This window comes from Schistocerca gregaria, chromosome 8 (assembly GCF_023897955.1).
Source record: "Schistocerca gregaria isolate iqSchGreg1 chromosome 8, iqSchGreg1.2, whole genome shotgun sequence".
NCBI lineage: Eukaryota > Metazoa > Arthropoda > Insecta > Orthoptera > Acrididae > Schistocerca > Schistocerca gregaria.
In genome coordinates, this window is record NC_064927.1 from 324,864,738 (window position 1) to 324,890,445 (window position 25,708).

At 40.0% G+C, this 25,708-nt stretch overlaps 1 protein-coding gene across 1 annotated transcript in view; it reads right to left on the reverse strand.

Annotated features, from left to right (window-relative positions):
• LOC126284844 (uncharacterized) overlaps positions 1 to 25,708 on the reverse strand; it is an 80,442-nt gene that overhangs the window by 34,236 nt on the left and 20,498 nt on the right. The window contains exons 3-5 of the mRNA XM_049984070.1: positions 4,303 to 4,407; positions 4,012 to 4,219; positions 3,759 to 3,794 (exon numbers count right to left, since the gene is read on the reverse strand). Coding sequence (XP_049840027.1) covers positions 3,759 to 3,794; positions 4,012 to 4,219; positions 4,303 to 4,407 — 349 coding nt within the window. The remainder of the gene's footprint in view (positions 1 to 3,758; positions 3,795 to 4,011; positions 4,220 to 4,302; positions 4,408 to 25,708) is intronic.

The following is a 25,708-nucleotide window of genomic DNA, read 5'->3' on the forward strand; positions in this document are numbered from 1 at the left end:
CCTCTTTCCTGAGTACCTTAGCGAGCTTCATCCTAACTCACAATTTCTTCACTTTTGAAAGCCAGACATACTAACAATTAAACAGAATAGCCATGGGTACCAGGATAGCCCCCTCATACGCCAACCTATTTACGAGTTGCTTAGAGGAAGCCTTTTTGGTTAACCAGGCCTGCCAACCCAAAGTTTGGTAGAGATTTATTGATGACATCTTCATGATCTGGACTCACAGTGAAGAAGAACTCCAGAATTTCCTCTCCAACCTCAACTCCTTTGGTTCCATCAGATTCACCTGGTCCTACTCCAAATCCCATGCCACTTTCCTCGACGTTGACCTCCATCTGTCCAATGGCCAGCTTCACACATCCGTTCACATCAAACCCACCAACAAGCAACAGTACCTCCATTATGACAGCTGCCAGCCATTCCATATCAAACGGTCCGTACCCTACAGCTTAGGTCTTCATGGCAAACGAATCTGCTCCAGTCCTGAATCCCTGAACCATTACACCAACAACCTGAAAACAGCTTTTGCATTCTGCAACTACCCTCCCGACCTGGTACAGAAGCTTTCGCAACCCCTGGTTGCTTCATCAGGAAAAAGGGAAGGACAGGGAAAAACGAAAGGATGTGGGATTTAAAAGGGGGGGGGGGGGGGGGGGGTAAGGAGTCATTCCAATCCCAGGAGCGAAAAGACTTACCTTAAGGGGAAAAAAGGGCAGGTATACACTCGCACACACACACATCCATCTGCACATATACATACACAGGCAGACATGTGTAAATGCGAAGAGGTTGGGGAGAGATGTCAGTCACGGAAGAAGTACAAAGGGGAAGTTGTTGTTGAGTGGCAGACTTCTGATAGGTTGGTGTCAGTGGGAAGTATCCAGATAACCCAGATGGTGTAACACTGTGCCAAGATGTGTTGGCCGTGCACCAAGGCATGTTTAGTCACAGGGTGATCCTCATTACTAACAAACACTGTCTGCCTGTGTCCGTTGATGCGAATGGACAGTTTGTGGCTCGTCATTCCCACATAGAAGGCTTCACGTTGTAGGCATGTCAGTTGGTAAATCTCATTTGTGCTTTCACATGTAGCTGATTGTGTACACCTTCTGGGTTACAGGACTGGAGTAGGGGGTGGTGGGAGGGTGCATGGGACAGGTTTTACACCGGGAGCTGCAGGATGAGAATGAAACTTTTTGTGAACATACTTGGAACATTTGGCTATAACTTGGTATATAAAAGTATTTTATTTTTTTTGCAGGTGAACCATAAGGTAGCTGTCAGTTTGTGACAACAGTTGGTGATGAAGTTCCTCTTTAAGACCGCTAATGACTGTGCCCATCGATTCACAGAAAGTTGCTCCCTGTTAATGGGGAAGACCCAGTGGAAAGCAGCAGTATCCGGCGGTGCTTGCAGAGGTTTAAAGAAGCTGATTTCTCTCTAATGGACGATCCATGATGTGGTAGACTATTGATGGCAGTGAGTGATGTGAATAAGGAGATCATTGATCGAATCATCCAAAATGACAGATGTGTGACAACACAACAGCTTGCTGAAATGACTCATTTGTCATTTGGTAACGTGTTATCGCTGGTACAGTCACTCAAGTACAGAAAGATCTGTGCATTTTGGGTAGCTAGGTTACTGAGCACTATGGGACTTAACAGCTATGGTCATCAGTCTCCTAGAACTTAGAACTACTTAAACCTAACTAACCTAAGGACATCACACAACACCCAGTCATCACGAGGCAGAGAAAATCCCTGACCCCATCGAGAATCGAATCCGGGAACCTGGGTGCGGGATGACAGCATCATTACCCAGGATGAAACACAGTTGTTCTTTCTGAAGCTGACAGCAAAACCCAATCCATGGAGTGGCATCATCTGGGTTCCTCTCAGAAGAAGAAACCAAGACTTCAACAAACAGCAGGCCAAAAGGTGATGGCCCCCTTCTGGGATCAGTGTGGTGACATTTACATTGACTTTTTGGAACCTGTCTCCACAATTAAGTGGGTCCATTACTCTTTGTCATTGGACAATCTGTAACATGCCATGAAGACCCACAGACCACAGCTTCAGGGTCAGCTCATCAGACTACAACATGACAATGCCAAATTCATACAGCCCTTATGACACAGGAGAAAATCAAGAAAATGTGTTGAAAAATTGTTCCTCATCCTCCCTACAGTCTGCACTTTGCTCCATCTGATTTTTACCTCTTTGGTCATCTGAAGGCCCACATGCGGGGTAAAACATTTGATAGTGAGAAACACCTTATTTCCTGTGTCAAGTGATGGTGTAAAAATCAATCCACAGGATTTTACCAAAGTGCATTTACATTATGGAAAGAATATGCTACCAGATGTGTCACAGCTGATGCAGGCTATGTTGAGTAAGCTCAATGTATAACTAAATGTTCCAAGTATGTTAAAAATAATTTCATTCTCCCCGTGGGAAAAATAAAAAAAATAGAGATGACTGTCCAAAACGTTTTGAATGCCCATGTACTAAGAACAATAATGCAATAGTGCTGTTCCAGACTTAGTAGAAGTGTCATTCAGTTTATGACTTTCCTGACATTCAGCTCACAGTAAAATGTCTGAAAGTGAATCGGTACACATAAAAATCCAGTGAAATCTGTTAAATGGAATGCTTTGACTTATGAGTCTCTAAACTCTTTGCTCTTTTAAGCTCACAAATTCCTCTCAGTTAACTAACTTTTATAATGACAGAATTGAGCTGCACTTATATGCCCTAGGATAGAGAGCCTGACATGACTTCTCTAAGTTTCACTTTCTGTGATGTTTATTGAAATCATATATAGAGACAGCCCTACCCTATTTGTGACTGGCATGCAAGCATTGTCTTGGCAGTGTGTTGACCTTGCCAAAAGCTGTGAAGCAATTCTTGGTGTTGTAGCTCTCAGGGGCACTCTGGGTGCCCTCTATGTGAGGCACCCCTGTGCATCTCTGTGAGTCGCAGCTTGATTGCTTATAGCAGCACTGAGCTGTGTGGTTGTGCAGGTTGCCTATGTATGGTTCCCCCATGGCAACACTAGTTTTACTTGCCACCAGCCCCAAATGTTCACTGAAGGCAGATGTTATGGTGCTGATAATGCTGTTTTGCAGTGGTGCTAAGCTATAAATAGCAAGTGATATCAATCTGCGCAGCCAGTTTGGATTGGGCTGCTGCACAAGCAACTGCATTGAATGACTCATGAGATGCATCATTATAGGAGGAGTACGTGCTCACATACCAGAAGGTAGGTTGACCACCTAATCCAACTCTAGTATTCAGCCCTCACTCTCAAGGCATGGGATAGCTCTTGTACTTTTGGGTAAGGTTACCTCTGATTATGCGTATGAAATATGTTGTACCATTGATATTCTCCTTTCATCATGACAAAAGAATTCAAAAGATTTTGAACTCAACCATTCCACATTAAAACAGAGATGTGGAAATTAAGATGCATTTTCTGGAGAAGTTACAAATGTCACATTTACATAGTCATGTTTTGGAATACCTATCTACTGTCTCCAGCATGATAACAACAGTTAATTGATGAAATTTCTATTGGAAATTTATTTTACCAGAAATCATTGAGAAAATACTCAGGTTGTGGTTCTTTGTACTTACAAGTGAAGCTATTAACAAATGATACATGAGTGGATGTACAGTACAATGAGATCTTTTACCTTTAAGAGAAAATGAACTTAACAACAACTATAGTAATTAAATTTTCTAAATACTTACCACCTGGAGTTTCACAAACAAGCATTGATCCACACACTGCAAAATAAATAAGTTCTCAAGTTATCATTCTTTAATAGTTAATATGGGGGATATGTAATTTTTTATAATTAAAACATTTTTGGAAACAGGCTTAAAAACTATAATGATCCACAAAATGCAAAATAAATAAGATTCTTTAGATATTATTCTTCAATTGTTAACATTAGTGGCAAGTAAATTTTGACAATTAATAAATTTTTGGAAATAGGCTTACAGAAGATAAAGCATTTCCTCCAGGTAGTTCAGAACTCCTTCTGCATCTCTGCTGCATCTGATGATTACCTCCTCTGTTGAAACATTTACTTTCCTTCCAGTTTTTGTAATCTTGATCATCTGAATCATTTTTCCAATAGACTCCATCGATATGAACTTTTTGGTCTCTGTTTACACTTGTGGTCCTGTTTCCCATCATTTCATTGTAGCTGCTTGTTAAACAATGTAAAATGAGTGTCTTAATTTTCATCAGGTTGTCTGCTGAGTTAACTCTTTCTACAGAAAGTCTTACCTCCTCCACTGATTTATAGATTTGTTGCTGTTTGCAGTAGCTACACCTATATTCCATGTGTTGCCTCCATAAGGTGGACTGCCTTTTATGGGAGACCAGAGACTGCTAAGCACAGAATTACAGTATATTTTAAAATGATGCAACTACTACGTTAAACAGATATCTAGAAAACATTACCATCTTTGAACAATGTAACACAATCATTTAACTGTCCTTCTCCTTCCTACCTGCCGCATGTACACAAAATCATATTTAAAAAAAAAAAAAAAATCATACATTTGCAGAAATACATTATAATCATCATTGTTTATTATTGCAATAAAATAGTAACAACAATGTAGCAGAATCGAATGGAAATGGTGAACTGGTACCAATATAAAAACCCAGTGACACTAAGCACTTGTAAAAAAAGTACAAATTAAACCAATCTTTGTGTAGAGAATGTGAGACAAGGGTGATGAAGTATATCTTATGTGTCAAGTGAAGTCATTACCCTGTGTTTGTGAAGACCAGTAAACAAAAATAAAACAAGATTGCAGAAATATGGGTGCATGTAGTACAAACAGTGAAAACACAAATACAGCCAGTGTTGCCAAATGTTATGACATTAATTCTAAAACTAATGTTTGTAGCCTGTAGTTATGTGAGCTCACTAGGAGCTGTAAATGGATCAAAATGACGTGAGGAAGTCTTCACTGTGGCAATGAAAAAAGCCTTGCTGCCTGCTGTTGGAGATGAAACATAGTTAATGCAGCTTAGTACAAAGGACAGACCATCAGAATGGCAACCTGGCTCACACCATACCTGGACCTGGTACTGCATTGCTTCCATGGGCTATGCAATCAAAACTGATATCCTATAACATAGGGCTGGGTTGAGCAACCATAAATACTGCTCACCTGAGCTACACAGTACCTGTCATCCTCTGTAATAGCACTGAGAAGTACTCCTTGTCAATCATCAACCTGATGTAAGTCATCCAGCCTCAACTACACTAGACATCTCATCCACTTTCTGTGGGACTCTGGGCTGCGCTTAGCCCTGATGCTGCTGGTAGCTTAGTGCCTACCACATGGGGATCAACTGCTAGCTCACTTCAAATGACTACAGAGAATCTACCCAGGGGGCCTTGATTCACAGTCTGTGCTTGGGTGCCTCCTCCATCGGGCATGCCCCAGGTTGCTGGCTGGTAACACTGTGATGAAGCAAGCTGGGATATTTTTAATTGCCCTCTTGTTTTGCTATCTGCCTCCTTAAAATTCATTTTTTTTTCATTTCTGACTGATTGACAGCAACATATGTGAATATAATCTGAATTTTCATAAAATTCTAGTGCTGACTTATAAACAAATAGAAATTCTGTAGTACTTATAAACATTTGGAGATACAACTAATAGTATTCTTAAAGGATGTGCTTGGCTCTATTCAAAAACATGTTAGCAAAGGCAGCCCTGATTCCAAAGTAATTCCCAGTTTCGTCAAAAGTATTGGTTGTATTACTATATCTGTTAGTTCATAATTTAAACAAATAATTTGGCCCAGCCTTTGTTGTAGAAGAATCCGTGAAAAGGAACAAATTTTTTGATGTATTTAGTTAATTTAATGAGCTAAGTTTTAATCATAATTTCGATCAATTAAACATCAAACAATGTGTAGTTTCAGTGCCTATTATTGTGATGATATATAAGGGCTCAATGTTTGGTCTTGAAACAGTCAGTCCATAGGTGCGTTTCAGTCAAGGGACCATATTGATTAGATCAACAATATTGCATCCACTTCATTGTGAAATAAGTGCAATAGGTCATGTGCTAAAGCAATGAAAGTGTCTGTTCAATATGTACAATATTATATGGCAAGAACTATGTGGTTAGGTTTTTACTGCCCGTTGATGTTCAACAGTAAACTATGGTAGCAGTATGTTGACGTTTGCTTGCAAACTATTAATGAGACTTACTGTAAGTTAAACATAGTGCCTTGGCCATATAACTGTGTATTATTGGAGGGTTGTGAACAGTCAAAGTAAAGAACTGTGAAATGCAAATGTGCACCTTTTGGCTACAGCATTTAAAGTAGTCAGTGTCGAACTTCCACCTCCCATTTTGCAGCCAGTGTACCAACACAGTACGTCAACACTGAGGACAATCAACAAAGAAATAAAGCAAGCAAACATCACAACACATTCACTTTAAATAATTGTATCTTCTTATGTTAGAGTTAGCTGTCATGATGTACCTTCCAGCTGTCTGGGGGTGACAAAATTCTCTGCACCCACCATACACTGACTTGGCTTCCTCACTGCTGCCACCTGTCTGGACTGGTGACTGTGGCACTGAGCACCTCCTGTGGCCACATGCTGAGCTAAGCAAGCACCACAGCCCAGGGCTGGCATGTCACTGAGGCATTGCCTACGTGAGATGACATCTTCAGCTGTCTATGAACTCTAATAAATAAACTTCTTGTTATTCTATCACTAACCCTATGACTCCACAACACCTGCCCACCTGGTTCTACACAACCGCTGTCCTGTGAACCATCCTGCAGTGTCACTGTGACCTACTACAAGGCCAGTACACATGTAAGGCATTCTGACACCACAACAAGTGGCATCAGAAGTGACCAATGGTTTTGAGCAATGTTTTGACCTAAAATTCAGTGACATCAGCACAATGGGTGACTCCTGCTTGTAGCACTTTCAAGTGTGATGGCAAGGAAATTTTATTAATGGAGGCATATAACTGTGAAGCTTTATTAGAACTAATGATGGCTTATATGTGAGATAGTTCAAGGGACATGTAAAAGAAGACTGTACCAGTAGTGCCCAATTAGGTACCTTCAATGTAAGTGACTGTAGGCAATCACATGCTGCGAGGGAGAACAGAACCTTATCCAGTTTAGCAGCTCCCAGCTTGTACAAAACTACCATTAGCCTAGGCAATCATTTTTCAAGCAAGACAGGAAGGGATGTATTAGCATTTGTAGATAACCTGTTGACAGCTGTAAAGCTGGGATTTTGGACAGATGAACAGCTGTTGCAAATGATCAAGTTCTACTTGAGAGGAGACATAAAAACTTATGTAACATATCACAAGAACTAAGTAAAATTCACTCATTTGGAGAACTAAGGAGAGGCCTGATCCGACATTATAGGAGGCAGAGTACATGCAGATACTATTGCAATCAGTTCAATGGAGAATCTCAGAAGCAGACTGAATCTGTAGAATGTTTTGTAGATAAGATATGGAAAATTATTTTTAGTACTTATGAATTAATGAATAATGACAACACAAATAAGATTCTTCTGCAGGAAGCAGAGCAGAGGGCATTAAAAACTTTTTACATGATTTGACACCAGATGTGTTCAGAAAAGTGGACACAGAGTTTCCAAAGGACTTGGCTAATAATGCAGCTGTAGCTAAGGCTTTGGATTAATTAGGTGTGGTAACTAGATTTCGTGATAGATGAAATGTCTTTTCTACTGATGTGAAAGTTATCATTGTGAATGTTTAGGTCGCATACAAAGAGATTGTTGGCAACTCCAATGTAAGAGATGTGGCAGGGTTGGACACTGAAAGTGGGATTGAAGAAGTAAAGGGCAAAAAGGGAAAGGATAGAATATGACCAATCAGGCATTAAACAGCAGTGGAACCCCAGATCCACCTCGAGGCATCACCTGTTAATTTTAATACCACAGAAATGATGCAGAGGTGGAATGTCACTTAATCAGCATGGCAGGCAGCAGAGAACATAACTTATTATTAGACATTGGTGTTCAAGTGTCTGTGACAAATTTGGACTTCATGGGAAAGAGGCAGTTAAACCCTCCATTATATAGTCTAAGTGGAGCTAGGGGCCTGATTGGTTTCGTTGTCAGTATAACCGAGAAGAGGATATTTGTTTTGTTGTGAATAATTGTGTGGTGGTTTAGGATGGGCACTGTCTTTTGCTTGGAAGTGATGCCCAGTGAAAGGGGCTTGTGTAATCTCATCCCAACTTCGCAACTGATCCATGCAGCCAGAGTAGCATGTGAAGTGCAATCATTCTTTGTGGAATAAGAGCAGAGGGATGCCTGTGGGACATTTTAGTCCTGCAACCCTATTTTTAGAGAATGTATACACATGGGGTATATTCTGTATGCAGTCTACTGGTTGTTGTTGTTGTTGTTGTCTTCAGTCCTGAGACTGGTTTGATGCAGCTCTCCATGCTACTCTATCCTGTGCAAGCTGCTTCATCTCCCAGTACCTACTGCAACCTACATCCTTCTGAATCTGCTTAGTGTACTCATCTCTCGGTCTCCCTCTACGATTTTTACCCTCCACGCTGCCCTCCAATGCTAAATTTGTGATCCCTTGATGCCTCAAAACATGTCCTACCAACCGATCCCTTCTTCTAGTCAAGTTGTGCCACAAACTTCTCTTCTCCCCAATCCTATTCAATACCTCCTCATTAGTTACGTGATCTATCCACCTTATCTTCAGTATTCTTCTGTAGCACCACATTTCGAAAGCTTCTATTCTCTTCTTGTCCAAACTAGTTATCGTCCATGTTTCACTTCCATACATGGCTACACTCCAAACAAATACTTTCAGAAACGACTTCCTGATACATAAATCTATATTCGATGTTAACAAATTTCTCTTCTTCAGAAATGCTTTCCTTGCCATTGCCAGTCTACATTTTATATCCTTTCTACTTCGACCATCATCAGTTATTTTACTTCCTAAATAGCAAAACTCCTTTACTACTTTAAGTGTCTCATTTCCTAATCTAATTCCCTCAGCATCACCCGATTTAATTTGACTACATTCCATTATCCTCGTTTTGCTTTTGTTAATGTTCATCTTATATCCTCCTTTCAAGACACTGTCCATTCCGTTCAACTGCTCTTCCAAGTCCTTTGCCGCCTCTGGCAGAATTACAATGTCATCGGCGAACCTCAAAGTTTTTACTTCGTCTCCATGAATTTTAATACCTACTCCAAATTTTTGTTTTGTTTCCTTTACTGCTTGCTCAATATACAGATTGAATAACATCGGGGAGAGGCTACAACCCTGTCTCACTCCTTTCCCAACCACTGCTTCCCTTTCATGCCCCTCGACTCTTATTACTGCCATCTGGTTTCTGTACAAATTATAAATAGCCTTTCGCTCCCTGTATTTTACCCCTGCCGCCTTTAGAATTTGAAAAAGAGTATTCCAGTCAACATTGTCAAAAGCTTTCTCTAAGTCTACAAATGCTAGAAACGTAGGTTTGCCTTTTCTTAATCTTTCTTCTAAGATAAGTCGTAAGGTCAGTATTGCCTCACGTGTTCCAACATTTCGACGGAATCCAAACTGATCCTCCCCGAGGTCTGCATCTACCAGTTTTTCCATTCGTCTGTAAAGAATTCGCGTTAGTATTTTGCAGCCGTGGCTTATTAAACTGATAGTTCGGTAATTTTCACATCTGTCAGCACCTGCTTTCTTTGGGATTGGAATTATTATATTCTTCTTGAAGTCTGAGGGTATTTCGCCTGCCTCATACATCTTGCTCACCAGCTGGTAGAGTTTTGTCATGACTGGCTCTCCCAAGGCCGTCAGTAGTTCTAATGGAATGTTGTCTACTCCGGGGGCCTTGTTTCGACTCAGGTCTTTCAGTGCTCTGTCAAACTCTTCACGCAGTATCGTATCTCCCATTTCGTCTTCATCTACATCCTCTTCTATTTCCATAATATTGTCCTCAAGTACATCGCCCTTATATAAACCTTCTATATACTCCTTCCACCTTTCTGCCTTCCCTTCTTTGCTTAGAACTGGGCTGCCATCTGAGCTCTTGATATTCATACACGTGGTTCTCTTCTCTCCAAAGGTCTCTTTAATTTTCCTGTAGGCAGTATCTATCTTACCCCTAGTGAGATAAGCTTCTACATCCTTACATTTGTCCTCTAGCCATCCCTGTTTAGCCATTTTGCACTTCCTGTCGATCTCATTTTTGAGACGTTTGTATTCCTTTTTGCCTGCTTCATTTACTGCATTTTTATATTTTCTCCTTTCATCAATTAAATTCAATATTTCTTCTGTTACCCAAGGATTTCTAGCAGCCCTCGTCTTTGTACCTACTTTATCCTCTGCTGCCTTCACTACTACATCCCTCAGAGCTACCCATTCTTCTTCTACTGTATTTCTTTCCCCTATTCCTGTCAATTGTTCCCTTATGCTCTCTCTGAAACTCTGTACAACCTCTGGTTCTTTCAGTTTATCCAGGTCCCATCTCCTTAATTTCCCACCTTTTTGCAGTTTCTTCAGTTTTAATCTACAGGTCCTAACCAATAGATTGTGGTCAGAGTCCACATCTGCCCCTGGAAATGTCTTACAACTTAAAACCTGGTTCCTAAATCTCTGTCTTACCATTATATAATCTATCTGATACCTTTTAGTATCTCCAGGGTTCTTCCACGTATACAACCTTCTTTCATGATTCTGAAACCAAGTGTTAGCTATGATTAAGTTGTGCTCTGTGCAAAATTCTACTAGGCGGCTTCCTCTTTCATTTCTTAGCCCCAATCCATATTCACCTACTATGTTTCCTTCTCTCCCTTTTCCTACACTCGAATTCCAGTCACCCATTACTATTAAATTTTCGTCTCCCTTCACTATCTGAATAATTTCTTTTATTTCATCGTACATTTCTTCAATTTCTTCATCATCTGCAGAGCTAGTTGGTATATAAACTTGTACTGCTGTAGTAGGTGTGGGCTTCGTATCTATCTTGGCCACAATAATGCGTTCACTATGCTGTTTGTAGTAGCTTACCCGCATTCCTATTTTCCTATTCATTATTAAACCTACTCCTGCATTACCCCTATTTGATTTTGTGTTTATAACCCTGTAGTCACCTGACCAGAAGTCTTGTTCCTCCTGCCACCGAACTTCACTAATTCCCACTATATCTAACTTTAACCTATCCATTTCCCTTTTTAAATTTTCTAACCTACCTGCCCGATTAAGGGATCTGACATTCCACGCTCCGATCCGTAGAACGCCATTTTTCTTTCTCCTGGTAACGACATCCTCCTGAGTAGTCCCCGCCCGGAGATCCGAATGGGGGACTATTTTACCTCCGGAATATTTTACCCAAGAGGATGCCATCATCATTTAATCATACAGTAAAGCTGCATGTCCTCGGGAAAAATTACGGCTGTAGTTTCCCCTTGCTTTCAGCCGTTCGCAGTACCAGCACAGCAAGGCCGTTTTGGTTAATGTTGCAAGGCCAGATCAGTCAATCATCCAGACTGTTGCCCCTGCAACTACTGAAAAGGCTGCCGCCCCTCTTCAGGAACCACACGTTTGTCTGGCCTCTCAACAGATACCCCTCCGTTGTGGTTGCACCTACGGTACGGCCATCTGTATCGCTGAGGCACGCAAGCCTCCCCACCAACGGCAAGGTCCATGGTTCATGGGGGGAGTCTACTGGTATTTATTGTGAATTGTTATGAGCAGGTGCAACCTAAGTGTGCAGAATGGTTGGAGCTAGGAGGTAGAAGCATACTGATAAATAGTGTGACTTGTGATATTTCATGGCCAACTTCTCATTTCTCAGCTACCATTCTAAACATAGCACATCCATTACTGTATTGGCCTGACAACTTTTAGATCTAGTGTCTGCCCAAAATTTAACCTTTCTGAATTGCAACTTGGAACCTAACATCCTGAAGCCTCAGGACAAGCACAGAAGGGGTGTACTGGTGCACAGCAAATAGTAGAGCACATATAACAATATCACAGAAATTACTGTCACAAAGTCATGGAAATAAGCATTTTTTCTTCAGAAACCATATCAATTATGACTCTCATCTGTACAGCCTGTATCCATCCATGACAGGAAACTATCCACCCTCCTGACCTCCCTGTACACCATGTAATGACTGAATGACTCACCCTTAGCAATAGTTGGTGGTTAAGTATATCAGTGATTAGACACTGTAAATGTATTAACATAAGAGAAACTAAACAAGAAGTGTACCAAAAACAAAAAAAAAAAAAATGTGAGATATATGTTCAGTGCTTTTCAGAAGTGGTACCAGTTTATGATGTGCTGGATCAGTTCTTCTAAAGAGGGAAATAAAGTTACATTGCTGTTCCCCAAAAAGGCATCCATAACCTAGGGCTAAGCAAGCAGAAGGTTGTTGCTGAATTCCTCTGCCAAAAACTGCAAATGGCCAAGCTGCCATGAAAGATCTCTCTGCCCCAGCACTGAAGTGAGTTTGGTTGCCACGTGTTCAGCCCTGATACCTGAGCTGGAGCATCACTGACGCAGCTCAGTATGAGGGTCAGACCATCACAGTAGTGATGTGGATTACACCACACCTGGACGTTGCACTGTACTGCTTCCATGGTCTATACAATCAAAAATGATGACAACAGATTGGGGTTGAACACCCATAAATACCAGCCACTCCAACTGTGCAGTATCTATCACCATCTACAGCCAGCACTGAGAAATATTCTTCTACACATCACCAACTGATATGGGTTATCAAGCCTTGATTAATACTAGACACTGCCTGCACTAGCTGTTGGACTATGGGTTGAATCTAATCCTGATGCTGCAAGGAGATGAAATGGCACCACTGATTTCAGGGGGCCTACTTGAGGTCCTTGGTTGACAGTTTGCACTTAGGAGTGCCTCCTGCACTGAGTGTACCCTGTGCTGCTGGCTGGTTACACATTTCCTGCTTCAGTGTACCTGGCACTTGTCCATGACTGACAAAACTCTCCATGCTGGCCAATGGGCCAACTTTGCTCCTTCAACACTATCACCTATCCTGATTGATGATTCTGCTGCTGGCTGCCTCCTGCTGCCATGTGCTGAACTAAGTAAGCATCTTCACAGTGGGCTGATATGCCCCATTGAGGTGCTGACTCTAGCAAGATGATGTCTTTGACTGTTGTTTGAATAAGTAAACTTGTTATTCTCTCATTGCCTCTGTGACTCCAAAACTGGTTCTATGTACCTGCTGCCCAGTGAACAATCTTGCAACATCTTTTTGACATGCTATGAGATCAATAAACACTTGTAGTGTAGCACGACATTTCATTAGGAAACACCACGTACAATCTTAGGTTCTTTGAGAAATTGAAGACATTCTCATGAATATAGAGAGAAAAACTATTATTTTTAATTAATTGAGTTTGAGTGGAGCAATGTTAAGTCCCATAGTGCTCAGAGCCATTTGAGTTGAGCAAACCACTGTCACTAGGCTTCTGTTTATTATGCACAGGAGTTGCACCTCCCATGGGCATGAGTGGTGGACAGGCATCGTCACATGCCGTGGTGGATGTGTTAGGCCGTGCAGCTGCTAATGGAAGGTGTTATGGTGGCTCACCAAGGAATACCAAAGAGCCTGTTTTAGCAATGAGTGGCATGTAAAATGTAATATATTTGACTTACTCTATTGTATATGGACCAGAGAGCAATGGAAACCTGGATACCATTGTAAAGTATATTGTATTAATGGATAATTTGAAAATATACACTTGAACTGATGGATGATTGTGTATACTTTAAGTTGTCTGAGGAAACAAATGAGCTCTTTTTCCAGCTAATTCACAAAACCTTCAGGAAAAAGGATTCAATGACAAAGATGTCATTGTATTAGCTAATGAGACTATTTTGTTGAGAATCATTGAAGCATGGAACAAGTAGAAACTTTTTGTTGCAAGTAACCCTATAAAAGTTTTTAAAGCAAGCAACCACCCCACACCGTGCTCATATAATTTTGGAGTCTCTTCAAAAAGCAATACATGGTATAAAAATGAGAAAGCAGTTATGAGCAATCATGCTAGATACATGAAAAGACTCTTTGAAAACAACATAGGTGATTATATAAACCATGTTTGTTGCTGAGCACATGAGCTGAATCAGATTGCAAATGTTTTTCTCAAGGAACTTGGTAAGTTGAACACTAGGATAAACAATTTAAAAAATTTCAGTATTGATGACAAAGGAACTTTAGATGGTAAAACAGATAAGACTTTAAAAAAGATGAACAGGTGAGTGCTTGATGATGGTTGCAGCTTCACATGAGGCCATCAACTTTCATGGCACAGATCCAAACATATCAGTATTTAATGCCTTATACACGTGTTTTAACCTGAGAACAAAAAGTTTGATCCTTATTAATTTAGACATGACAATGATCTTGAAGTAGGTGTGTAGAATTATTGGTCTAAGTAGTGAAGATTCTCTTACTGGATATAAATCTCTTCAGGATTTTGATGAAATGCAAATGTCTACAATCAAGGGATGTTGACATATTCAAATGTTTGAAAGTAACAGAAGGTGATAATCAGGATTTGCAGTCATCATACTGAAGGCTATACAGATTCTTTGTTACATTGTGGACATAAATGAATATTTTCTAATTATAGTGAAGTATTGACAGATCAATAGCACACTCTCTTGGAAGATAACCTGGAAACCCTGACAACGCTGTCACTTGAAAAACTGTTTGCAGTGTTTGGCTGAAAACCTACTTGCCTGAAACTGTTTTTTTTTTTCTCTTAATTATCATGAATAACTTTCTTCTTTCTTTGTTTTTGCCGATTAGGGCACATGTTGATTCCACCCAATGATCCAGAATATTGTTTCTGGTGTTGTTCTTTCTCTCTTGGGTCCATACGTTTTTTGTCTTCAGCTTCGACTTTTCCAGGGAACCTTTGTATGTTCCTAAACTTTTTCTTAAAGAGGTAACATTCCTGGATAGAAGAAATTTCCAGTCTCAGATCTTGAACTGCCATTTCACCTTAACTTAATTTAGGGTAATCAAATCCTCCTTAAGTAATGCTCATTACATTACTTCTTTTAAATTTTATAAATACATATTGGGGAAAATGCTTGCTGCAGTAATAACATCTTGATTGACAAACTATTCATTTTAATTTAGCACTGGATTCTTAACGCTGGTCTGGCTTGGGCTAAAACCACTGAGATCGACTGTTATCTTGTTAGGCCTCATTTGGTGGCACAGCTGGAGGTGCATTGTAGGTTCTGGTTTCACTAACCAGAAAATGAGGCTCGGTTGTCTGCCTGCCCAGCCCCTATCTTGCTTTCATTGAAGGATGCAAAGACTACTATCTGTTCATGGTGACTGCCTCTTGGAATATAGAGTGGTGTCACTAAGGTGGTGGCACGATACAGTATTCTGATCAGGTTACCTTCCACTAGGAAAGTTGATGCACTCAGCAACTGTGATATTATTTATAAATTATAGAGCACAGGAATCAGTCATCCTTTTTTGTATGCTTTATTTGGCAAATCCAGATTTTTAGCTAGTGCCTTGCCATTATCAATGCACTATTTTTTAGTCTGGATACATGTCAGTTCCCTGTTATTCTGGTGTCAGTCACAGTTCTTTGAATTCAAAGAACAACAGGGAACAGACATGTACTGAGACTAGAAAATAATGAATTGTAAATGGCTAGGCACTAGCCAAAATCAGGATTTGCCAAATAAAACCTACAAAAAAGAATGACTGATTGCTTTGCTTTATAATTTGTAAATGATACAGTATTCTGGCTACTTGACTATGCTAGAGAACGGCACAGCATGACTCCTGTATGTCTCACTTAGGAGTGTTATGCTGCCCATTGTGAGTGCAATACACAAAACAACAGGACATAGCATAAGGCAAACACAGTTAAGCTGCATGAACTGCCAGCAAACATTTTAGACCAGGTCATAGAAATGTTAGTTTACAGTGACCAGTTAGGTGTTTGATATTGTCTAATGCACCTGTCTGTTGCCAGTTCTGGGTAAGTTTGCTTAATGCTGTGGGAAACTGAGAACTCAATAGCAAATGGCTGGTAACATTAAAATGTGGTCTGGTGGGAGAGTAAGCCAGGGACTTTCGACTCATTGTTCAGATCTACAATATTGTGAGGTGTGGGAGAATTTGTAAATGTTGTTTAATCCGAACAAATTCCCTGATTGAAGGAAGAACAGTTTGACTTTTAGAAAGAGAGAGGGTAGCAAGCTTTTGGGGTGAGCTGAAGAGAAGATTCTGGTGCTAATTCTGATGCTGACCAGCATTTTTCTAAGGTAAGGATCAGGATGCTTGGATTTGGGTTTCACCCTTTGGTTCTAAGTTTTCAGACTTTGATTTTGATTTTCATCCAGGAGATAGCTCGTGGGAGTAGATCGCCTTAAAGATTTATATCTCAGTGTACATCACCTTGTACTGGCTGCCTCAGTGGTGCATTTAGTCATGGCATCTTTGCGTGTTAATGAATGATAAGAATATGCTGTCCTGTCCACAACACTTTGAGTGCCTGCTCCATTCATTAAGTGGAGTTAACTTCTGATTTCAGAGAGTGAAATAGAAGCTTAATTCCATAATCATTGGCTTTGACCCAATACAGTTGTCCATTTCCTTTCCACATGAGTTGCATTACAGTAAAGTTGTGGCAACCACTGATGTTAACAAGGGACATGTATTCAATATGCTTGATATTTTTATGTAGTGATCACCAATCCGCACACAAATCCCAATAGTGTAGATGTTTATTTGTTCAAGCTCGTTATTACTGACATTATTTTGTATTTATTATGTGTATAGCAGTTGATGTCCGAGGAAGGAGCGTTGCAATCATCTTGCCTATTATGTTCATTTATCTGCCTTTTTGTAATACATTCTGATTCATAATTTTATCTTTAATTTAACAGTAATTTGATGTTCCTGGTTCACTTTCATTTAATAAAACTTACATAGGGGCGCAACACAACTCCTTTGTTTGAGTCACCCAATAAATTATTTCAGTTTCCACTGCATACAGTTATGAGAAACACAGTTGAGTCAATGGGTGATGAAATCATTCAAAACTGATCCCTGTTCCTGCATTTTCAATGACCAGGATGACATTTCATTTAGCATCACTTCCATAAACAGCAGATTTTGCCTTGAGAGCTTAAATTCCCTTGCAATCTTGTTCAACTTCTGCAAACAAGCCACTTTGGTTTCCTTGTCTTGAAAGTAGGCTAATATATTTCTAAACATTCTTCCTGGGCTCATTCATGTCATGCGTCATAAAAAGCAATCCATGTTTGCTGAATATATTGCTTATCTTCTTCAAGGGCTTAAACAGTACATTATTGTGACACTTTTTGTGCTTGCTGTTTTATTTCATGTGTCCCATGATTTTTCCTAAAAATCTCTTTCTTTGATCTCAGATTTCTCCATTATGTCTTTATTGCTCACTGTAAGAACCTCTGCCACATATAAAGCCTTCAGTCAAATGACAGTGCAGCAGTGTCCAGTTCTGGCATTTAAGGATCTCAATCTCTACCAATACACTTAGGTATTTAAATTTCTATGGCTGCTTAGTCTGACCTCCAGTTCTCTTGGCAGTGAGTTTATATTTGGTTTATCATTAAGTGCTTCTTCTCAAAGGAGATTTGAAGCCCAGCCTTGCTGCATGCTTTTTCGGTTGATTAAGCTGCTTTGCAGGCATATCTATGGAGTCTCAAAAGATCACTAGATCATCTGGGAAGGCTAGGGAGTAAGTGGTGCGATTCAAATAATTGTAACCTGTCCTTTACCATGTTTTCTACCCCTGAATTGTTCAATTCTTTTTTCCATAGTTGAAAAGTATCTGATTGTCTCATTGATCAAATATAATTTTTTTGTCTTTTTCTTCCCAAGTCAGTGTGAAGTAAATAAATGTCATGTGTATTGAGCAATAAATAAATTGAAAATGATACACATAATTTGAAACTTCCTGGCAGATTAAAACTGTGTGCCCGGCCGAGACTCAAACTTGTGACCTTTGCCTTTCGCGGGCAAGTGCTCTACCATTTGAGCTACCGAAGCACGACTCACGCCTGGTCCTCACAGCTTTACTTCTGCCAGTATCTCATCTCCTACCTTCCAAACTTTACAGAAGCTCTCTTGCGAACCTTGCAGAACTAGCACTCCTGAAAGAAAGGATATAGCGGAGACATGGCTTAGCCACAGCCTGGGGGATGTTTCCAGAATGAGATTTTCACTCTGCAGCGGAGTGTGCGCTGATATGAAACTTCCTGACAGATTAAAACTGTATGCCCGACTGAGACTCGAACTTGGGACCTTTGCCTTTCGTGGGCAAGTGCTCTGCCATCTGAGCTACCGAAGCACGACTCACAGCCAGTCCTCACAGCTTTACTTCTGCCAGTATCTCGTCTCCTACCTTCCAAATTTACAGAAGCTCTCCTGTGAACCTTGCAGAACTAGCACTCCTGAAAGAAAGGATATTGTGGAGACATGGCTTAGGCACAGCCTCCACTGCAGAGTGAAAATCTCATTCTGGAAACATCCCCCAGGCTGTGGCTAAGCCAGGAGAGCTTCTGTAAAGTTTGCAAGGTAGGAGACGAGATACTGGCAGAAGTAAAGCTGTGAGGACTGGGCGTGAGTCGTGCTTCGGTACCTCAGATGGTAGAGCACTTGCCCATGAAAGGCAAAGGTCCCGAGTTCGAGTCTCGGTCGGGCATACAGTTTTAATCTGTCAGGAAGTTTCATATCAGCGCACACTCCGCTGCAGAGTGAAAATCTCATTCAGGCATAATTTCATTTTCAATAGAACACTGTAAAACTGTTAAATAGGAAAAAAATAAATGACTGTTCAGATGTACAAATGTGTGTGAATTCCTGAGGGACCAAACTGCTGAGGTCATTGGTCCATAGACTTACACACTACTGAAACTAACCTATGCTAAGAACAACACACACACACACACACACACCCGTGGGAGGACTTGAACCTCTGGTAGGTGTTGGGGTGGGGGGGTCGAAATAAATGACTGAAAAGAGAAACAACACATCAGTAAACTACACCAGAAAACCACAAAAATTTGCAAAAAGTAACACCAAAATTTGCGATAAAATAAAATAATTTTTTTCTGTTCCTAACTATAACTTATCAAGTTACTTCCATAGATCCAGACATAAAGGTGTGGAGTTTCATGAAGGTGGTGAAGTTTCTATATACCTTAGAACAACAGGAAAGCCTCCTCAGACTGCAAACACTAAAGGACTAAAATATGTGCAGTTAAAGACACAAACAATGTAATTATTGTTATAATAACAAATGAATGATGAATGTTTGTATGTGCAGGTCACTGAGTAACAATATCAGCATCTTTCTGAAAAGAAATTGTTAACATACAATGAAAGAATACAAATAAAAACAATGTTGCATACAGAGACTTCAGTATTGACATGGGGAAAGAATAAAAAACAGGACAAGATTTGGAAGTGTGAAGTAAAATATCTGCACCTACAATAGTGACTTTCAAAGTGTAATAGTTATCGACAAAATCATTTCCAGTATTAACAGATATGACCGAGCTACAAGTAGTTCAAGTGGAAATACCTGATTATCACAAATAACTGATTTGCTTTTGCAGACATAGTGACTTAACAACAGACATGAAGGAACAACGCCGAAGTCCTGATTATGAGTGAGCAAAATATGAAAATAATATTACTAGGAAAACTCAGACTGAAACTCTACAGGCACAGAAAATACATGAAAAGTATGATGCATTTATTACTACATTACATCATTGAAATGCAGTGTTACAACAAAGTGAAGAGACAAGAAAAAGTGTAAGCATAAACAAATTTACTACAGATGAAATATTAGAGCACAGTAATAAACTGCTGGAACTCCAAAAAACCTTGGAGTGTAATGAACATGAACACTGAAAGAAAGAAAAATGAATCAAGTAAAGAACTGGTGATCAGGTCAGAGAAAATATGAAACACAATGATCACAGATGGCCAATGATCTTTTCAGTGCAGATGCACATCAGTTTCAAACTCTTATAGGAACCGGGGAAATATGGTGAGTAATGAGGATAATGGGCAAAGGGCACTACTTTTGTAGTGTGTGGATAAGGCAAGAATTTGGGTCTGACGGGAGGCATACTAGGACAGTCTGTTCTTTCAGACTTGTCTGAAAGACATGTCTCACACTGAACTTTGTGCTAAACTTCAAGCTGATGTAAAACTTTGCTAATGTTGGGGATTTTGTATTGTTTTAAATTTTGCATGCACCTTTCTGGCCTATTATGTGTACCATGGGGGATCAATACCATGTCTTATTAATTTATTTGGTATATATCTGCCACTGATATGATTTATTTTAATTCAAACCACATCTGATTTATGCTTACACAGTCAGATCAGAAGGAATAGAGACTGTCTCTTAGAGAAGTGTCAAGTGAATTTTTATGTGCTTTGTTAAATTGATGTTCTTTGAGCTTATTTTGGGTGGGTTTTGATTTTACAGTATTCAGTCATGCATCCATCATGATGCCCCCTATTTGCTCATGATTATTTCTAAGAGGTCAAGTATGTTTTTGCAACCATTTAAACTTCAGGTGGGCCCCTGAAATAATAGTTCAAAATAGTTTTCTGAGAAAGAATTCAGTACAATTTTGGATGATGTTTTATGTCTACTGCCAGCTATAATCATACATCATGCACAATTATCATTTTTCTATTGGTCACAAAGTGCACAAACTGACATTCCATTGCACAATCTCTGCAAAGTCATACCACACTTTATCAATCTGTATACTTAGTGACTAATAGGGAAATTATTTTTAAGATAATGATGCATGTAAAAATGACAAATGCTGGAAGTGATAATAGTTATGTACTTGTCACCAAGGAACATTTCTTTAACCTGATGTAATGGTCACTTGACCAAATTTGGCTATCTCTAAATAAATACACACTGCACCCTTTCTGAGGTTAGTTCTCTTGTTGAATGTTGGTTGCGTTTGAGGTTGATCTACTATTGTCCAGTAAGGCCTATCACAACTTCACCAGAGCCCCATTAGCTGCCCCTTGTTGGAGTTCCTACAGAGCCTTCATAGCTACCATGTTGGCGCTAGGGCTCTAGAGAAGACAGGATGGAAGCAATGGTGTTTGTGGATGACATGATGATCTGGGGAAGCAGAGAAGAGGAGATTCAGGAGCATCTGGATACCTGGGAATAAACTGTGAGACAGTATGTGAGTATATTTATTGTTAAAAATGTGAGATCATGGTTACAAACAGCTAGAAAGATAGAACAACTATGGTAATAAAGATTAGAGGTGAACAGGTAAAGAAGGTGGAAAGTATAAAATACTTGCAAAGTGTGATACAAGAAAACTGAAAAAATGAGAAAGAGATTAGTGAATGTGGCAGTCAGGCAGAAGTATTCTTGTGAAGTGTTAAAGAGGATGGTTTGGAACGAAGACATCTCACAAAAAAGCAAAGAAGTGATATTTGGAAGTCACTATATCCCAGTATTGACCCATGTGTCTCAAATATGGGTAACAAAAGAGATTTAAGGATATTACAAGCATGTGAAATGATGTTCCTCAGAAACAGGATATGAGTAACAAGGAGAGATGAGATGATGAATGAAAGTGCAATGGTAACAGTGAAAGAGGGAACCTTGGAGAGCAGGATAAAAATATTAAGACTAAGATGGTATAGGCAATCAAAGAGGATGGCAAACAAGAGGATTCCCAAGAATCAATCAATGGAAGATACAGGATGGAATGTAACAGTATTATGTAAAGGAAAGCTTTATTCACCATACATCAGAGATGCTGAGTTGCAGATAGGCACAAGAAAAAGACTGATGCAGCTTCTGGCTTCAGCTGCCAGAGGCTGCAATCATGTGTGTATGAGGGTGTGTCTGTTGTGTATTTTCGACAAAGGCTTTATTGGCCTTAAGCTTATACTGTGACAGTCTTTTTGTTGTGATTATCTGCAACAAAACATCTCTGCTATTTGGAGGGTAGGAACTTCCCTTTACATAATGGGATTCCCAAGAAGATACACAAAATGGAGATATGAAGGAAATGATCAAGACAAAGACCAAGGGATAGATGGCTGAAAGGTGTGGAGGAGTTTGTTGAAAAAAAGAGATGAGGACTGGACCAAAGTGAACACAGAAATATGATGAAAAAACAGGACTAGATGTTCCAAACAGGCTCATGATGGTCATGATGAAATACTAATTGCAGCAGCTTTTGGTGGCATTGTGATGCTGGTATTCAAATATACTGAAGCCTTGTAGTACTGCTTACGAAAATATTTTGAACACATACACTTGCTGTGAATGATGTAATCTTCAAAAGCAAATAAAAATCAAATCATGACTGCCTGGAAAAGCAGAACAAGTTTTAGTAAATTCCTAAAACTTCAAGCTAAATATTTTTTTATTGGTTTCAAGAACAAACAAATGTCAATACAGTATGACATATAAGCTACATTTTTTATTAATTAAAGGAGGATGTAAGACTGAGACATTTCTGTATAACAACTAATGTTATTAATCTTTGAAATGAAGAACAAGATTTTGTTTTACATGGAGGAATGGTTAACGAAGTTAAGTAAGTGATATTACTGTGGGCAAGAAACTATATTTCAAGAACCTATTTAAGAGACTACAATTATTTATTTATTGCATGGGTTAAACTTTCATTTCATTTAGACATTTTTGACAATCTAGAACCAGATTGAATTCACCTATGGTGAGCAATTTTTGGAAAGTAAAGAAATGAGAAATTATGATTTTTTTTTTTTTTTCAAATAGTAACATTGGATTCAACTGGCAGCATCAGTGCACTGATGTGATGAACACGAGTTGTGGGGATTATTAAACCACAACCCCTTTAGGGGTCCTGTATCCTATTCCAGTCTTATCTCCACTGTACCTAAGAGGGTGTAGCCACTGCGTATCTCCATTCTATTAATGATAGACTCATTCGTATTCTTAATGTTCAACTTTCTTGTGAAGCAATGAGCCAGACATTAACATAGAATTTATAAGACAAAAACAAACACAAAGCAAAGAGTAAATGATTATGTGCACACTAGAGTCTTTGCCACTGCGTCTGTACTATGCACATGCAACTGTTCGTCTGCGTGCTCCCACAAGGGCATATATGTAGTATTTGTGGAGGCTTTTCTTCAATCCTAACACAGTTTTGTTCTTATTTATTACTATTTTGTTTTGCATCACTATTCTCAATGTTTGTCCTCTTTCTCTTCTTTCCTATGTTTCTCTTGCATTACAAATCTCACTGCATGCTCTACTTACTAGCCAAATTGTAGCAACCATCTCGGCCGTGCAAAGGAGACAGCTACAAAACTATGCTGATTGTTAGTGCAGCATCTTATGTCCCACATTACTTCTGCCAATATAATTAATACTATTCTTTCAAACTGATCACTCTCCCTGCGTCATTTTATGTAGTTTTGCGCATTGCCTCCTGCACCTTTCCAGTGACACATGATATTGTATCTTAGGCTACGAGCCCCTTCCCACCTCCAACATTTTATCCATTCTATCCCAGTTCATGCCCACTAATTCCACTATCCAGCCACATCTGCCATCCCACTTCTTCACACTTATCCACCTTCAGACCTGCTAACCACAGTAATATATCTATTTTTTTATCAGTTATTTATTACTTTGATCCTTGTGACTTCTCACCCATTTTAGCGAGTTTTCACGTTTTGCTATCATCAACTCCTTCAGATTTCATCTTGTTTCCCCCTTTTGCATTCATTTCAAACTTTTTGTATATTTCACACGTACTTGTGTGTATTTTTGCGAAATTTTTCGGATGTAATTCTACATTATTTACGCAATTTTTCGCATTTTTCCACCACCATGGATTCTTATTCCTTCCATCAGGGCCAGTACAGAAATGTCTCCTTATCCGTAGACAGGTCCCCGTCCCACATACTGTTCTTGCATTGTTGCCTGGCTCATGGAATTCCCCCTAATGGCCTTACCATCAAACTATCCATCTCTGGCTGCCACACCTCCTTCCACAATGACCTGCACCTGTTTAAATTCTGCCAATCCTTAGCCCTCACCAACATAGTACTGCAAAACCATACCAACCAAGCAAAAACCTCCTTGCAGTACCTCTCCACCTACAAGATTCTCCTGCTGTGCAATCTCAGATTTCTGGAACCCATAAAACACACTGAAACTCTTGATCTGCAGGAACTTGAGCAACATGCGTGATGCCAAGTCAAAAGACTCTCCATCTTGTTCACTTCCTGCTCCCACCTTGGAGTGCCAGAATCCACTACCTCTACAACAACCTCCAAACCTCCAAATCTCGTAGCTGACAAACCCTGTCTCACAGACCTACTACTCTTACCTCACCCTCCAAAACTTTCTCCCATCACCACACAGAATCCAGAATCTAAACAGACCCACAACACAGTCATGAACCTTTCCTCCAGAAGCCTTAGCCGCTCAGAAATATCAATCCTTTCCAACGGCCTCACCTTTTGAGCCACTCCCAAAGTCAACCATGCAGGACTTGTTAAAGACCTTCTTTCCTTCTCCCAGTCCCTACAGAGGAAACACATTTTCACCACCAACGCTACCAATCAGACTAAATCAAACATTGATATTGAACCTTGTCTAACTCAGTTCACTCCTCCATCCAACCATGATCCACCCCCACTGCCCCCAAACCACCCTCTGCTAACTTTCCAGATTTTCTTAACCTAAAACCTTGTTTCACCATCGTTCTCCAAATCCCTCAAAATGGAGACCAAACTTACTTCAGCAGAAAGAACCACAGTCCACCATTTAAAAACCGATCCTGACATTACAATCCTACCTGCACACAAAGGCTCTGCCACTGTTGTTCTGAATCGCAAGGATACCTGGTGGAAGGACTTGGCCAGCTGTCAGATATTTCCAACTACAGACCTTGCCACAGTGACCCAATTCCAGTAATGCAGCAGGATCTCCAGTCACTACTCAGATCCTTAAGCCCATCCCAGAACCTCTCCCTGGACCCATCTCTCTACTCACCCACACTACTCCCTGCACTCCTCCCTTCTACATGCTTCCTTAAGTCCATAAACCTAACCACCAAGGATGCCCCTTTGTGGCCTGTTACTGTGTCCCCACTAAGAGAATCTCTGCTCTCATAGACCAACATCTTCAACCTATTACCCGGAACCAACCCTCCTGTATAAAAGATACCAAACATTTCCTCCAACAACTCTCCATAGTTCCTGTCCCTTTACCACATGGTGCCCTGCTCATCACTAATGACGCCACCTCTCTGTATACTAACATTCCTAATGCCCTGGCCTTACCACTATTGAACACTACCTTTTTCAACACCCGATGGATTCCAAACCAACAACCTCCTTCCTAGTCACCATGACCAACTATATCCTCACTCACAATTATGTATCCTTTGAAGGCATTACCTACAAACAAATCCAGGGTACAGCTACAGGTACCAACGTGGCACCATCCTATGCCAACCTCTTCATGGGCCATCTAGAGGAATCCTTCCTAAACACCCAGAATCCTAAACCCCTCACCTGGTTAAGATTCATTGA